The 18,207-nt window shown below is 36.8% G+C and overlaps 1 protein-coding gene across 1 annotated transcript in view; it reads right to left on the reverse strand.

Annotated features, from left to right (window-relative positions):
* Positions 1-18,207, reverse strand: part of LOC121518482 (replication protein A 70 kDa DNA-binding subunit-like) — a 68,780-nt gene that overhangs the window by 26,596 nt on the left and 23,977 nt on the right. Inside the window, exons 10-13 of the mRNA XM_041800814.1 lie at positions 15,741-15,933; positions 8,741-8,877; positions 8,025-8,173; positions 3,630-3,759 (exon numbers count right to left, since the gene is read on the reverse strand). Coding sequence (XP_041656748.1) covers positions 3,630-3,759; positions 8,025-8,173; positions 8,741-8,877; positions 15,741-15,933 — 609 coding nt within the window. The remainder of the gene's footprint in view (positions 1-3,629; positions 3,760-8,024; positions 8,174-8,740; positions 8,878-15,740; positions 15,934-18,207) is intronic.

Raw genomic sequence — 18,207 nt, forward strand, 5'->3', positions numbered from 1 at the left:
GTCAAAGTTTATAAGTGCCATAGTACACCACTTACATGCAGTCGACTTTTTCTGCAAAGTGCAGATTATCCTCCGTGATAACACTTCTTAAAATAGGACAAGGATCAATTTCAGAGTTCTCACGTGCTTCTGCATCAATCTATGGTTGTTTAAATCTGTACAACTTATATGTGAGCTCCTCTATCAGCCTCCCACAGCTAATACAAAAGAGTGATGACCAATTCATTAAGTCATAGCAGAGCAGAGCTAAAGCTACTCTGTTTAAAATGAAAAGGAGACTGACTATGGATTTGTGTTCATTTCAAATTCTCATATTCAAATTAGAAAGATTCTTTAAAAATGAAAAAACCCACGTCTGTTCACAGAAAGCCATATAGAACGCATTATGTCAGTGACATTATGTGTTATCACTGTGTAGGTAAATAAAAAAAAGCACCATTTATAACAAACATGCCTTTATAGAGATTATGGCAGCAAGAGTTTTCAATTTTGGAGAGTATTCAATGTCAATTTCTGCTTTTTAATTTCTAATGAATTGAATTGTGGGTTGATATAAATTAGAGTTAAAGCCTTTGAAAAAATAAAGGAGAGAGAGTTAGTGATAGAAGTCAAGATAAAACAAAAGTTGTTTTAGATGTCAATGCCATAAAGCTCAGGGACAAACACCCAGACCTGATGTTTACTCTCTTTTGTCTTACAGAGCTGAAGATCTTCTCTTCTTATTCTCTGCTATTCTCTTTTTTTAAAACATCAGCCAGCTGTCTAAGAGAGACCCAAAATTGTCTGACAGATATTTCAATCTGCTTCCAGCCAAAGTTTCACCAAGAACCTGCTACGAGATCCAATCAAAGAAATAACATTTACTGCTGCGGCAAAGCCCTCAGGGCTCTGTTACCACCTGTTCTACTGTACAGACAGTTTCTGTGACTAGAACTAGTGATGTTCCTAGGTGAAGAATTTCACATCCAATCAAACACAAATTGTTATTCTGTTTAGTCGAAAAGTCTAAAGAAAAGAAAAACACTCTGTAAGAAATCAAAATTGAACACTGTTTAGTTAAGTAGTTCTCAACGTGGGGGTCGGAAACTCCTGGGGGGAAGATGCCTTTCAAAGAAACAATGAACATTTTTTAGTTTTTTGAAGTTGTATCTTTTAACTATTTTTATGAAAATCATATGAAAAAATTAGTTAAATGTAAAATAAAAACATGGCCATTTGGTGAGATTTATACTGAAACCACAGTTATAGTTAAAAAAATCCTTAAAAAGTCTGAACATGACTATTCTTGAACGTGCAGGGCTGTGTTCTACTATGCTTTAACCACCTTCAGGCAGTGGGGGTCTCCGGTTTCTGGCACCGCTAACTCAAAGAGTAGTACATAAGGCTAACAAGAGTTTGCCTTATGAGCTTACTCATTAGATGACAACTTTATCATCACAGACAGGAAAGGAAAAGGCCGTATGCAGTCCTACAAGCCATGGCAATGCTGACTTGGGTGAAGAGAAGGTGAGTGGTGGGATTTGTGGAAGTAATTTCCTGTCCTTGATAGGAAAGTCTGAAGCTTTCAAAATAATGCTTTCACACTGGGCATGAACTGGACGGTGGTTCAGTTTGGTCTGGACCAAGATCATCTCTGTTGGTCAGACAAAGGTCTGGCTGTTTGGTTTGGACCTTGGTCCAGGGGAGGTTTCATACCTTCCATTTAAGTTCAGATCAATCTGAAAAGTCCTACACTCTGGACCAAATTAAGTGTGTGAAATTACCCTTAGTGTAACGAACTAATAACTCTGGTGAGTGGGTTTGGCAAAATATCACACACTCCTCAATATTATGGCTCCTAACACCAACACCCACCAACTCCAAAAGAAGAAGGATACAGAAGACTTATGTGCTTCCTGACAGTCAAGCTATTTGTTTAATTTATTAATTTATGTTAAAAATTATGTTAAAATGTAATCAGCCAATATATCGGTTATCAAAAATCTTTTATTCCCTAATATCAGCATCAGTCTCTATAAATCCATTTCAGTCAGGCCCCATTTTCTACTTCCAAAATCTCATCAGTTCATTCTTGTGTTATAGTGGACATTTAGCTGAAGGAAATATTTATTTAGATATCGCATTTACAAGCAAGGGATGAACTTGAGACATTTGACCTGACAGTTGACTTTAACTCTAAAGTCCAACCAGTTCATCTTTATACATTTTTGCACAACTGAGTTTTCTTTAATTTAATATATGTACAGTGCTTAACAAATTTATTAGACCACCTGTCATATTTGTCTCAAAGACCATCCACCATCATGAAGTGCTTTAATGCGGACTCTTTCATTTTCAGTGAGCTCTCCACGTTTTACCATTTTGAAGAGGAATGAGGGATTTCAAACTGAATTCACCCAAATTTGAGCCGGCTCACTGGGCTTCTCTGAGAAGTAAGAAATTAATCAAGCATAACATTCAACCACCAAAATTCATTTTTCTTTTCAGGAATGCAAGTAAATAACTATAATTTGACATATTATTCAAGAAATAATAATGTGCTTTACTATTTTTTTCAGTTTTTTTGTAAATCAGCAAATTTGAAAATTCATGGATAACCTTGATAATTATATTTTAGCATTAAAAATATCATTTTGTTTAAAGAGCTTCTACATATTGGTGTATTAACCATTGCAGAAACATAAAAAAATGATTTTGGTTTTACCAATTTTTACCAATGCTGTTAATTTAGGACAGCTGTGGCATAAACCTTACTTTGGTTAGGGTTAGGGTGGTCTAATAAATTTGTTAAGCACTGTACATAAAAAGGCATAATAAATTAATTTCCTGTTTTATATTAAAAACAATGGCAGAAGAAATGTGCAAAATCTCTTTTTTCCAATATCGTCATCTTGTTAAAATACATATTTTGATTATTATATACCACTTACAACATTAAAATGAAATGTCTTTGAATAAATGTGTGTCTGTGTTAATGTCTATCAGTGCTCTCTTTTGTAATTAGTTTATCATACAAATAAAGGGAAAGGGGTGTTTTTGTTAGGGACTATTTGTGTTGCCAACCACTACTTAAAGTGTAAAAGTATCTCTCAATGGAAGTAATTTGTTGTAATCCGTGTTTTTGCCCTTTAAATCAATGGTTCCAACCCTGGCGTCCGGGACCTCCCGGGGGGCTACCAAAGAGGTTTGGCAGGTGTGAGGCTTTGTCTCTTCTGAGGCTGCAAAAATTAGATTTGCAAATATTGACTAAAACAATGCTAAAGCAGTTATTAAGTAGTTTATGCAAAGGTCTTTTGATAAGAAAAGCATGCATAGGCTTTCTTAGGGTTTATCAGTCAAACAATTGAAATCTATGTTAATTTTTGGTGGCAGTGTGTCACTTTTTTCTTCTTTCTTGTGTACTGGGGGGGCACTTTTTTTTAAGGTACATACAGGGGGGCTCTGAGGAAAAATGGCTGGGAAACACTGCTTTAAATAAAATTTTTCTGCACCTGATTTTCAAATTCCCTCCTCCTCCTGTCCTAAAGTGTCAATGCGTTTGTTCTGACCTCTTTACAAGACAAATCCTTGCTGGATGGCAGCATAAAGCTTTATGTTTGCATATACAGAGTGTACTTTATGTACTGTACCTTCTCTCCATGTCCCATGTGCTCATCTTTAATGTCACTCAGTGATTTCCAGTTTATCTTTGCTCCACTGCCTGATGACCTGGTCTCTGTCAGGGATTGGCTGTTGAGCTTATGGCCTTCTTGGTCAAACCTACCGCATGGGAATATAAAAAAAATCACACAGGACATATGTTAATAAATCTATGCGCAAACAAGACTCCACATCCAAACAAAAACACGTGAAAAATCTCACACACAATTTAAAGTGAAAGGAAACTGTACGACAAAGAAATTAGGGTTTGTCGAGTACAATGAAGAGAGCAAAAAGAGTGTGCCTGAAAACAAGACTGAGGATCTCTTCCTGATAATTAAATCACACAAGATACATTACTAAAAGTAATTTGTGGATATGTAGCTATCTCTTTGGGAACAATAGAGTGTAAAAACAAGTGCCGTTGATTCTTTTGTGTTGCATTAGCATACTTCTTCTCTGCAGAGAAGAAACTTATGTTCTGTATGAAACACTGCACCATCTGCTATTATCTATAGAAACCATCTTCACCCATGACTGAATTAGTCCCCTAATCCCTTAACTGATTGAAAATCCACTGCATCTGCATGCTGCAATCTTATCTATCCAACATATGGCTGTCTATCATAAACAAATGCATTCACATATCAATCAGCTTTATATCTAGTTTTATATTCCACAAGCCTTCTTCACAAAACATATCTGTCTTTGTTCTTGTCTACCCAGTCCATCTATTCATTAATCTACCTTTTTAATATTCTCTTTAAAAACTTTTATGTATTGCTGTGACTCCTGCTCTGTATTCAAACCATGCGGAGCAATCTAATCAAGGCATCATCCAAATTCATCAGTTTCCTTCAATTATGCAAGCAAGCCTGGTCAAAGCACCCAACAACGCAGCACGTCACCACAGGAGCTCGAGTCAGAGAGGCGCTCTTTGTTTTTGAGAACTTAATGTTAAGAAGCTAAAATCAGTGTCTGAATGTGATTTTTCGTGCATGCAAACTGCAAAGGGGATCAAACAACAGCTCTGATTGAGGGGGGGCAAAAGGCATTAGAGACAAATGGAAGGAAATTGAAAGTAAAGAGGGGCCAACGGTCTTGAGTTGTTTAGCCCTTTGAATGTCAGAATGAGATGGTGTATTGACCAGAGACTAATAAGACCAAGATTAAAGCTAGAGCAATGGAGGCGCCCCTCCTCTTTTGCTCCCTTTCTAACAAAAAATCACAAGTATTACAACTAATGCAACACACACACAAAAGTGGCAAAACTACAACTTACATAAGAGTAAGATAAATTCATAAACCAAACATTAAAGGTTTTAAGATTTAGAAGAATAATGCCCACAGGTACTCCAAAACAAAAGCAGTGTGTTCTGAAACTTTAAACCTAAGAATAGCTTTCAATTTAACACACGGGCAATCATATGCACACTCAAGCACTGTTACGTACACACACACACATAAGAAAAAGTGCATTTATATTTCAGCTGTGAAACTAACTCGGGGAACAGCTTTAATGAAAGAATGAGTCATAATTTCAAATCCCACCACAGGAGCTGCTAATAAGAATCAGGTCTTATGCAGCTCACAGTGTCCCCCCGTGTTCTCTTCATGTAAAGTGGAAGTTCAGAGAAAGAATCCAGATTTATCCGTGGTCTGTGTCTCTGTTTTCCCTCAAGCTGGTCCTGCCTAAACTCCATCCCACTGGGACTGCTGAAGCACATGTAAGACAAGTCCTGACACGTGATCATCAGCCTTTAGCTTGGAGTACTATTATATTATACCACAGGCAAGATTAAATATTTAGTTTCTTAATACATCCTGTCATCATAAGAGGCAGAATGTGGTACACATTAATCTATTTTTAAATAAATATTTACAATATGGTTTTATACATAGGTTTTCTCTATTTAAAAAAAATCTATTGCTGGTATCTCTCTCTTCACTCATATATAACTGTAAAGCCTTTTTGTGATTGCTAAACTATTTTCCTGTTTCCTAATACAGTGCCCCACCAAGTCACCAGTGCCAATGGGGTGGGTTCCTCCTTTAAGGTTGTAGCATTTTATTTGAAGAGGACGTATTTCTTGTGAGTGGGCGTGGCTTTAGCTCATTCAACAAAGATACCCACACCATCCTAGAGCAGATTTTACTGCCTCATTTTTCATTATTTTGGTGCTGAATTATATAAACTTAGAGATGTTTTTCCTTACTTAAATTTGGCCTGGTACTTCATAACACAGCAACCTGTCATACAACAAACCTAAAATGCATTTCTTTTAATACTTTGCATAGACTTAACATTTCAAGATCTGACACACTCATTACAATTTTCTTAATTATAACAAATAACTGTCTGTGAATATCCAGTCCAAAATTGATGATATTCTGATAAAAATTTCTGAAGATGCATGTGACGAGGTTGAGGTTTGCCTTTTTGGATAGACTTAAATTTTCTCCATCGTCAGTTTTGATAAGATCAGTAGATAAAGGAGGTAAAAACACTGCTATGTTTTGTAATACTTTTGGTAAAAGTTCCTCAACCATTAATCAAGGAACCCACTGGCAGTAATTGTCTAGCATTGTCTGATAGACCATGTATGCCTCTGGGATGTGAATTTCCCTAAAATTCTGATGAAGTCAGAGGTTAGTGTTAACCAACTTCCAGGCAAGACTTCCTTTCCCATGTGAGATGTACGTCTGCAACATGAACTCTAACATTCCTTTTATATTGTCCCGGAGGAGTGCCTCTCACCTTTTGACTCCCAGTTCAACAGCAGACAAAAGTTTTTTAAGTGTTTGACAATGGTTTTCTGAACAGTGTGGTTTGATCATTTCAACTGCATTTTAGGGTTGTGAAGGAATCTACACTGATTGGATTTTTGGCAGACAGTGTCAAAGAGATTTGTGTGGCTTATGTTTGAATGTTGGATTGATAATTGTTTGTTACTTAGCTGTATCTTTGTGCAGATGTTAATTTACAAAGACAAATAAATCATTATAAGAATACTGTCAACAGAAACTGTCATTAGAGCAAATATGGTACTGGATGTTTAATTTGGCAGCTATTTCCAATGTTGTCTTAGTCCTTAGATTAAAATGACTTTTGGTTTAAGTAAGTTTTTAACCATTATGGTTTTAGTCAACAAAACTCCAAAACATTTCAGTCGAGTTTTAGTCTCTAAAAACTCCTTAGCATTTGTTTTCTTTGAACTCATTTAATTAGCCACATTGTGAATTTAATCTCAATGTAAAACACATATCAAAGATGCAATATGTTTATTTTTTGCACTGAAATATCTTTATTAATTTAAACAGTGACCTCCTAAGTTATCAATATTTCTTTTTGAGGTCTTGTAGTATCTCCAATATGTCCTTAAGTTTTTGAAGACAGAGAAATCCTTAATTCTTCTAACTGAAACGAGAAGTGTCTCATCATGAAGGCTGCCATCGGTTGCAGGTTCAGTCTCCCAAACTCCCCTCTGTAACACTGTAACAATCGTGTGAAATGTGCTTTTAATGATTTATGCTCTTATGTGTTGCTGTTCTGTTGCTGTTCTGACTGTTCATTTCATTATCATCACTTTTATTCTCTGTATATTATGTCTGTGTAAAGCACTTTGTGACTGTTGTTGAAAGTGAGCTCCTCTGCTTTTACACTGGAAGCAACACTAGAGCATATGCATAGGCTAGTCCGGCACTGCATCAAGCTTGAACACACCTTTATGTGCATTTCTCCATCATTTTGAGAGATTTATTAAACAAAATGTTGTTTTACCATTTCTTAAATATTCCTAATGAGGTGCTGTTTCATTGAACAGGGTCAAAACAAGAGTTCAAAACAAGCTTTTCTGTACTTGTCATATTGAGTTATTGTCTTGACTGAGAGCCCCCTGGTGGTGGAGTTTCAACTATTCTGTGTTTAATGCACTATCAATACTTATTTTAAATTCACTGATGAAAATACTAACAGAACTCAAAAGCACAGAGGAGAAATGTCATTGATTTTGAATGTCCAACCGCCCAGCTCTTACATTTTAGTCTTTTTTCAGTCTCTGTGACAAAAACTAAACGTACTTTTTATCAGAGTCTTATCACAAAAGATATATTTTTAGCTAGTGTTAGTCCAGTCTTCCTCATCCAGGTGTACAAGTTCTTCATTTTCATGTAGAGCATTTAATAGATTCTTCTAACATAGTGAGTGTATGCTTGGGTGACCATGTAAAGTGCCTAGATCTGTTTCAGTTTGTTAGTATATATGCAAAACAGTTGCAGGAGTATTAATATGTAGGGTGCTTGAGATAAAGTGATTAGATATCTATAAGCACATTGAACTCTGTTACAAATGTGTTTTTTTCAACATGCATCACACCGTGACTCACCAGCCCCTCAGTCTAAAGGCCTCGGGTATGTCTGGGTTGACCATGACTGTGGAACTGAACAAAACAGAGAGAGATCTGCCTCCAAAATCAGACAAGCGAGCTCCTTTGATTGCGACCACTGGCTGCCCCGAGCCGTCAAACTTCTCAGCCTGAAACAAGAAAAAAACTGTGTTAAAGGTTGTAACAGAGAGGAGAAAAATGAAGAAAAAGAGACAACAAAGGCTGTGGTGGTATAGTCACAAATGTCTTTAGTCTGTTTCTGCAGCTCGGATAGACCAGAAAGTGATACAGGGTATGATTTTCTTTTATAATTGGACAACCTACAAGTTAATTTGAAAGTCATTTTTGGATTTTGGCAAAAAGGAGGGATTAGCTCCTGCAGATTGAATGAGCTTAGAGAAGAATAGTGCCATTTCATGCACATTCAAGAGTTATTTAGCCTGCCGTCTCAAATCAGGGACTCTGGTCCAAAACACTCCTGAAGGTCAAGGGAATGATTCGACCCAAATGAATTTTACAGCCTTGAAATCCCCAAAAAACAGCTCAGTATGCAAGAGCACACAGAGGCACATGGGTACATGCACGGCTGGGCATCTTCGTGAACACACGAGTAATTAAGGCCTGTTCTGCATGTTTTTATGTTAAAACCTCAAATCCATCCCTGGATACAGTGAGAGAAACTACAGAGAGAGGGAGAGAGAGATTATAGTTATTACCTCCTCTCCCCACAATGTGGCTGTCACCACTTTGCCAGTTGTGTCTATTAAGCTGAGGGCCCTCTTGGAGACTTCTCTGCTGCTCTTAGTGGTGATACGGGACACATCCTCCGCACTCTTGCACACTCCAATCACATCTGCAGACAGAGAGAGTCATTTTACATCTCCAGCTATAGATAACTTATGAACACAGCAGTGGTAGCATACAACGACAACGAGGAAAAGGAAGCTTTTAAAATGAAAGACTAAAAGTTTCCTTTACATAATACAAAGTGGTGTGAAGTTTTAAACTGTAAAATCATGCAGCAAATCTGGAAAACCTCATTCAAGAGTACCGCCCTGAAAAACTAAAGAGCCTGGTCAAACATGATTAATACTGCATTCAAAGTTAGAGCAAAAGTGTACATGTATTCAGTTTGTTAGGAAAATTTAAATGCTGCTAATTTTCAGGTTTACATTTATGGTTGTCAAAATGTCAGAATTTTAAACTTGGTTGTAGTACTAGCAAAAATTGAATGATATCTTTAAACTGAAGACACCCATTGCGGTCTATTTTTCTTCTTTTAATTTCTCAAAATTTGCCGGAAATTTCTGGCTCATATTAAAATGCACAAAACATTGAATCGATTCCAGTACCAAAGTAATTGCAATTTAGACAGTGTAATGTGCCTGCATTTTTAATTTGATTGAATTGGATTTATTTCTCTTCCACACAATCATATTGTGATATAGATGCAGTTCATCAAATGAGTAGGACTTTTCAAATCTGTTAAACATTAAAATAAACAGATTGTATCATTTAAAAAAAAGTGGTAACAATAAAGTATTCAAGTATCAAAACTCTCGTCAATCTCAGTGACCAACCAATCACACCAATCAGTGCTTTGTGTCAAAATAGCAATTTTCATGGTAACAAGACCATAATCATGATAGAGACATTTAGAGATAGACAACTTGTATGAACACTATCTCTAACACCTCAAATGACATAAACTGATTGTTCCTCTGCCTTCAACTATGAAGGAGGAGAGGACAATATGAAGAAAAGGTCTTATTATTTCCTTTATTACCTTTATTAGCTCTGTATCAGTCTGACAGTTCTCATTATCATTGGGCTCGGACTTTTTCTTTCTAAATGTCATTGAAATATATATACAGTATATACAGTGCTTAACAAATTCATTAGACCACCTGTCTCAGAGACCATCCAGCATCATGAAGTGCTTTAATGCGGGCTCTTTCATTTTCACTGAGCTCTCCAAGTTTTACCATATGGAACAGGAATGAAGAGTTTCAAACTAAATTCACCTTTTTATACCCGAATTTGAGCCGGCTCACTGAGCTTCTCTGAGAAGTAAGAAATTAATCAAGCACAACATTCAACCACTTAAACTAATTTTTCTCTTCACGAATGCAGGTAAATAACTATAATTTGACATATTAATCAAGAAATAATAATGTGCTTTACTATTTTTTCAGGTTTTTTTTGTAAATCAGCAAATTTGAAAATTCATGGATAACAATAATAATTATATTTTAGCATTAAAAATATAATTTGGGTTAAAGAGCTTCTACATATTGGTGTATTAACCTATACAGAAACATAAAAAATGATTTTGGTTTTACCAATTTTTACCAATGCTGTTAATTTAGGACAGCTGTGGCATAAACCTTACTTTGGGTGCTGGTCTAATAAATTTGTTAAGCACTGTATATATTTTTTTGTTTGTAATGACTGTTTGTTTTCTTGTATGGTTACTTATTTTGTGTCTTTGCTCTTGAGAAGCACTTTATTGTTGGTATTGAAAAGTGCTATACAAATTAAGTATCATTACTAGTGCTGTCAATTTTTTCTTTAAGAGTTTTTGGGGGAGCTTTTTATGCCTTGATTGACAGAGGACGACAGTGGACAGAATTGGAATCAAATATGAGAGAGCTGGGGAGAGACATGCGGGAAAGTGCCACAGGCTGGATTCGAACCCGGGGCACGCCTTAAACTACTCAGAGATCTGCACCCCATGCCTTTAAATTTTTTTATTAGTTTGATTAATTACTCACTGGGGGAAATGTGATTAAACACTGTATGCAGAATCATCAAACTTTGATGCCATCTAAAATCAACTGATGTAACTCTGTAACTTCAATGGAGCACATGAAAAAAATCTCTGTGCTCTTTATTTGTATAAAAATATAATATTCTACAGATTAACACTATCCCAGATTGACTTGCAAGTAGGCAAACTGCACTTGGTCTCCACTTCTTCTGTTTCAAAAGCTGATAAAAATGTTTTCATGCAATTTAGAAACATGTCCTTTCTGATTGTTTTGTTACTATTATTATTAAAACTACCAGTAATGCAATCTTTTTTTAATAAGTGATATATGTGATCATTTGTGATTTATTCCCATATTATAATTATTTAGATTCATTTTATTAATTGACTGAAAGCACACATTCTTAAAATCATAATTGTTATCATTATCATTATTATTATTATTATTATTATTACTATTATTATTATTAGTAGTAGTAGTAGTAGTAGTAGTAGTAGTAGTAGTAGTAGTAGTAGTAGTAGTAGTAGTAGTAGTAGTAGTAGTAGTAGTAGTAGTAGTAGCAGTAGTAGTAGTAGTAGTAGTAGTAGTAGTAGTAGTAGTAGTAGAATTATCATCACCATTATTGTTATTAGTAGCGTTAATAGCACAAGTATTATGATTACTATTACCACTAAGGCCGGTGTCCCTCTATAGGTTACAGATTTACATTTGTGACTGAGCCTTCAAAAGCTTGGTCAGTTATTGTTCTAGGGACAGCTTGGTATGGCATCAGGTTGCCACAGCACTTCTTGCTGTATTAAAGCTGTTTTTGGCCCTCTCAAAGGAAGACACTTTGTTCTACAGAGCAAAAAAGTCTAAACCTTTTATGAAACCGGTCAAAGGCGTGGAGAGGACTGGGCTCCATTAGGATGAGAGTGCAGAGTGCAGCTGTGTTCAGGTGTTTAAGTTCTTCAGCTCTGACAAAATCTTATCAACTTGTCAAAATCAAAAACAAAGAAATACTTCTCCTTCCATCTGTCTTGAAAAAGCCTGAAATTTATATCAGCCGCTCTTTTTGAACAGTGTGTACTGTTTGCTGAGCGGAGGTATTGCAGCTGCATGGTGTGCAGTGTGCGCTCTGCAGCATGTCTTGCTTATGATGTTCCCCCTGCTGAAAAGACAACATTCTTTGTAAGGTGATGCTCAGGTAACTTATTTATTGCATCACCATATTAAGCTCTTCCACTGCTATGACAATACAGTAATGCTAGATAGGTGAAAATGTGTATCAAAAAACTTTAATAAAACAATGCAAATCAATATTTTTCAAAATATCTATTTACATATTGCATTCTCTTTTTAGCTCTTGTTATGAGGCACTCATACATCCTGGACTGTGCAGGGCATCAGTTTAGTTTTAGAAGCAATCACACTCATGTTCATGCCAAGGTTTTATGAGGAAACACTCGGTTTAGGAGTGCTGGTATATTTATTGTTTAGCAAGGTTAGATACGCAAGTAAGGTTTTATTTCCATTTAATTTCACTTCAGCGAAAGCTAATTTTTCTAACTCTTTTGCTATATTTTGATTTGAAGACCCAGTGCAACTCTGTTTCAGTGCTGCCTCACCTTTGCTTTGTAGCACAGTGTGACTTCTTTGTTAATACATTATCATTTCACCAAAAAAACATATATTTTGAGTCCCTTTCCCCTAAGAGCTGGGTGGTAACATCTGTCAATCATTTTATGGTGATAGAAGTAGTGCCCAAGTGTTTAACACATTTCATGGACAGTACTGTAATATAAATTTTGTTAAACAGTCATTCTCTGAACTCCATCCCCCTGTCTGGTACCTCTACTAACCTTTTTCTATGCTCTCCCCCCTCCTCCCTCTACCACTCCTCTCTCTCCCTGTCTGCGCTCTCTCAGCCCTCCTTAATTCCATTATGATTGAGACGATGTCATCCACCTCTGAACTCCATTATCACCACAGGAACAGGCTGACAGTTCTCATTACCATGTTATAATCCCCTATTTAACAAAGGAGCAGGGAGAGAGGCAGCGCAGAGGGAGTCAACGGAGAGACAACAGATGACAAACACACACAACATGTAAAACTCCCCCTCTGCAATCAACACAAACACACTCCTGCAGGTAATCTGTGTGGTGTGTTCATAAATGATACTAGTTTCATCACCTAACTGCTGCTCCGTTGGTAACCCTACACAAATTTTCCACTCTGTAGGTTACATTTTGATGTTTGCACTTCTTTATGAGCACTCATTTGTTCTCTAATATAATGTGTCCAACGCTTTAATGAAGTGATAGCGCTGCTTGTGCAGCTACACAGCAGTTGCTTTAACTCTGCTGACTCAATGCAGTACAACTGCATTTCATTACTGTGCAATGCAAAATCCCTTCTAAAGTACAAGCAGACACACAGACCTTCAGCAGCTGGATGAAGTAAGAAAGGCAACAGATTTCAACATTTAAACACAGAGAGGTCAGAGCAGAGTATTAGTCATTCCAACAAAATTCAGAGTAAAATTGCTTTTTAATTTTCCACTGTAGCTATGCTGCATGGTCACATATTTAGCCATGTTTTTGGACAACCAACTCTTTTTCTTAATATGGACTGTACAGAATGAACCATTATCAATTATGGAAGCTTTTTCAAATAGAGTCTAAAGTACTGTTTGCATGGGACAAACAATACCTGTGGACCTCTGGTAATTCATAAATTACCCCCTGACGTCAGTGTTTGGTGAGGTTCAATTGCACAGGATAAGCTAAGTCTGTAATGTACTAGAATTTACAGACATTTCTGAAGGAAAACATAAGGGTGCTGCATGGCTGCAGCAATGAAAATACAGTGAATTTTATGAGCTGCACAATATGAGCTAAAATATAAATAGCGCAATCACATAGTTGCACATTGACATAATATTACCATGCTAGATTTGTGAAAAGTCCCTCCTGAATCCAAAGAGTTTCCAAAAACCACTAAACTGGCACCGATCAGTCTGAGGGTAGATGATAGGCCTAATTTGCTTCATCTGATATCACTAAGGTGTTCTGTCTATTACACCTAGGCTTTGATCTAAAAGTAAATTTGTATGTGAGCTGAGTGATAAAGCATTACTTATTTGCATAAAATAATTTCTTGTTTATTGCAATAAATTTGACTTTTACTACATCTTAACTTCAAACTCTTATATTTCAAAAACAATTTAATACTCATTGTGCAGTACCGGTTAACATGGATTACTTATGCTGTAAATGATTCTGTGTTTTATCAGATATGGTTGTGTTATTTAGTAAGTATCATATAAAGCGAAAGATGAAAATTCTCAAGAGCTGACCAAACAAACAAATGAGCCAGAAATTACCACACTATTATCTATCCAGCCTGAAACTTTCACACAGACCAAAAGCTGTTTCCATAAATTTTGTTTATAATGGCTAAACAACTGGAACATCATCATCATACCTGTGCATCACCTCACCAATAATGTTAAGCAGTCTGCCAAAACACAATGTTCAATCACTCATTTTAACCCCAATCTACACCTGAACCATCCCAATTTCCCATTTGCAGAGATAACACATTACTGACAGGCACAGAGGCCAGGAACCACAACTAACCTCTGTAAAACAGTGGAATAATCAGTATTCGTTTTTTTTATCTCTGCTCTTTACTATGTGCCTGAATTAACCTTCACTCTGACCCTGTCATAACGTTTTCTTCAAGGACAACTGGGACATGACTGACAGGCACGTGAACATCTTTTTAAGCTCAGTTTCTCCATCTATATCTGAAACGTATAATTGCCTCAAGCTTTAGTGATAATCAAGCTGATAATCTCAATATTCCTATACTGGCAGAGGATTACATTTTCTGTCCCGACAACACCAACCACCATTCTGGTTAGCAAGTGGAGAGATTTAATTATACAACCCTTTAATGAAGAAGAAGTCATATAAAGATTTTTCAGCACACATGCATTGTCTAAAAAATGATCTTGTTTGTATGGTGCTTATGAAATCATTTCATTTAATCTGTACTGATTCACTTTAAATTTGCGTGATAGCAAAGCACTGCTCTGCTCTCTTTGATAGCTGAACTTAAAACATTTATTTCATTTTTATGTAACAGTTTCAGGTCCTCAAAAACCCTTGTGTCACTGCTAACTTCAAGCTCTACAGTGTGAAATCCTTCTGTAAATGACATAAAAGCAGCAAACCAGATGAATATTACAGAGGTTTGATTGCACTGACAAACATGTGTGCTCTACTTTTCTTATCATGAACAGATGGAATTTATAAGTAAGAAACAAGACCCTTATAATAAGGTTTTGTCATTGAGAAAGTCTGGTAAGTCCATTCATACAAAAACAGGTGTCACAAATAAAGAGTGGAAAATGAATTGGCATGAGGCCCAGCTCATTCTGGTCAGTCTTTTCTTTACAGAGACATCCAAACAAGTAAGCTGTGGAGTAAATCATTATTGACAACTCTCCACTTAACAAAAAGCCATTTTTCACTCGACTGGACAAACACAACACCCTGTGCTGACGTTGGTCTTCGCCTCTGATTTTGAAAAATAGAAGTTTTTGCACACTGTAGTCATTTAGGAACAGGAATGTTTGGGTTTTTTACCAAAACCTACTTTGACATTAGATAAATTTATGGTAAAGAAATGCCACGCTGTTGCTGGGCTGAATTCCTGTGTTTTACTAGTTTGTTGCTGGCATGGTTTGACACGTGTCTGTCTTTATAAGCTTATCATAAATGGTTCCATAGCTTGATTGCAAAAACCAGATCTAGTGATATGCTGTCCAACTTTGACTTCAAATGCTCAGTATCTATGTTTCCTGCTTTTATACACATTCATTCACATATTTAAGCTGTTAAGTTGTTTCTTTAAATAAACAAATACATTCTCATTATTGAACTCAATTTCTTACCAACAATGTCGTTGTTATCTCTGTTCTCCAGCTCTGCAATGGACACAAAGTCACAGTGCAATGCAGGGACGCCCTGACTGTCATCACATGGCACAATGGATGAGTTGGCATGGAGGGTCATCTCATAGTCGTTATTCAGTGTGCAGTACTGTTTGTTGGCCACCTTTAGAGTTGCCTTGGTGATGTAGTACACCTACAGAGAAAGAGAGAGCACGATATGACTACCATGAAAAATTACATCAAATTAGGCATGATATGAAATAAACATAATATGCAATAACATTGTTCTGTATTGTGACAATGGGAAATTTGATGAATAAACAAAAAAAGTTAATATGTCCATCTGTAGTTAAATATTTTAATCAATATCTTTGTAAAATATCCCTCCAGAATAATTCCAAAAATGTATATTTTTTTGCATCAAAATGGTGTCAAAGTGTGGCTTTCATACCTACAACTCTACATGATCCTAGAAGGGCAATAAACCACATTATGTGCTTTAGTTAGCACAAAAAGTAAGGAAATTTATGTTTGGTAGATTATTTCTTTGTTGTAACAATGCTTATTGGCAATAAATCTTATACCATTGGAAAGTCTGTTTATTTCTCTTTAAAACGGTGACACATTTACAAAGAACATGCATTTGTGGGTTCCTTCCATTAAAAAATTTGCCAAATCTTCTCCACTAACGTAAAACGGATTATTTCCCTGGATGCTACTGACTACTGACAATCAGGTGCCTGAATGGCAATTTCAATGCAGAGAGATATTGAGATGAGATTCTGCAACCAGTGGCAATCCTATATCTCTACAGTCTGGGAGTGAACTCTATCCTGCTAGATAAGGACACTTGCCCCTACAGAGCAGGGTTTATCAGAGACTACCTCCAGAATTTGGGAGTGGAGAGGATGGAATGGCCTGCCAGCAATCCTGACCTCAACTCCACTGAACACTTGTGGGTGTGGGATCAGCTTGGGTCTGCTGTTTGTTCCAGAGTGACCAACACAACCACATTGGCTGACTTGTGAAAAATGCTGGTTGAAGATTTGGATGCCATCCAACAGCAGGCTGTGACCAGGCTGGGGACCAGCATGAGGAGGAGGTGCCAGGCTGTTGTGTGGCTGTGTGTGGTTCTACCACACACTGCTAAGACTCCTGTTTGTTAAATGATTAGATTGTTAAATTGCCCATATGTCGTGCATCTTCAGACTTCAACCATCCAATCCGCAACACAACACCAAACAAGAGTCAATGGCAGAATAAGCTGTTTGATATTGGCCGACAAAATTTGACTAATTTTCATGGGCAGAACCCACATACTCAGCTCTGCTGCTCATCCATTGAGTGGATGTTCCTTACAAATGTGGCACCATTTAAAAGGGAAACAAACAGGCTTTCCAGTGGTATAAGATTTATTGCCAAGAAGCATTGTTACAACAAAGAAATAATCATAATAACCAAACACAAATTTCCTGTACCACTCTGATACTAGTGGGATAAAATACTGGACATAATACTGGTTGTAAAACACTGACAGCTTGAATTTCACTTGTGAAGGTCACACCTTCTGCTAGCTCCACACTTTTGTTGTTTTTATAGAGAATAATTTTATTGGTTATAGCAACATTTGCCCATCTTGGCAGCGAAAACTTTTGTAAATTAGATTCTTAATCTCAATGAGGTTTGCCTGGTTAAATAAAAATCAAACTGGCATGCTCACCAAAAACCACCAATATCCCAACACAGTCTTTAGGCAGGGTCTGAGGCCAGTTAACTTTAATTACTGTAGTTTCTGTATCACCAAAGCTTTAGTGATATGAAAAACCTTCAGGTCTAACACTCATGTGGGGTCACAGCCACCCCATTACTTCTTTTATTCACTAGAAACTAAAAAGCAGCTGAGAACAACTCCGCTAAACAGCCTGATTTAAACTTGATATGCAAGGCATAATTCTTCATTTATTCAGCCAGCTCTCTCCTTCTTCCCCTGAGCGTCTCTTTTCTTCCTCTCCTCCCTCTCTCTAATTTACCCCAAACAGAGATAGTCACATGAAACTAATGTGATAAGCATTCATAGCACTCAGAGTAAGTCACACCCACTCACTGTTCTGTCAATACTCTGATCACAACAGGAAGACAGATTCATTCCTCTATTCATCTTTGGAGGGCAGAGGGCACAAATTGGATCTGGGGCTGTGTTAGAAGCCACTGCCAGTGGCTGATACCTGAGCCAGAATGACTAGGAGATGATGGCTGGGGTTAATTGAGTTATTATGCCCCCTCTGACAGACTGAGCCGACTCAGTGATGTTAACATGTGTTCTACCTGTCTGCAGTTACAAAGGTAAACAAGAGCATGTAGAGAGCACGTCCTGAGAGTTCAGACTAAGATTCAGGTTTAAGCTCAAACTAACAAGATCACACTTTTCCCTGGTATAGTCAGTGACACATACGTAGGTGTTCTTTCA

Source organism: Cheilinus undulatus, linkage group 12 (genome assembly GCF_018320785.1).
Source record: "Cheilinus undulatus linkage group 12, ASM1832078v1, whole genome shotgun sequence".
Taxonomy (NCBI): Eukaryota; Metazoa; Chordata; class Actinopteri; order Labriformes; family Labridae; genus Cheilinus; species Cheilinus undulatus.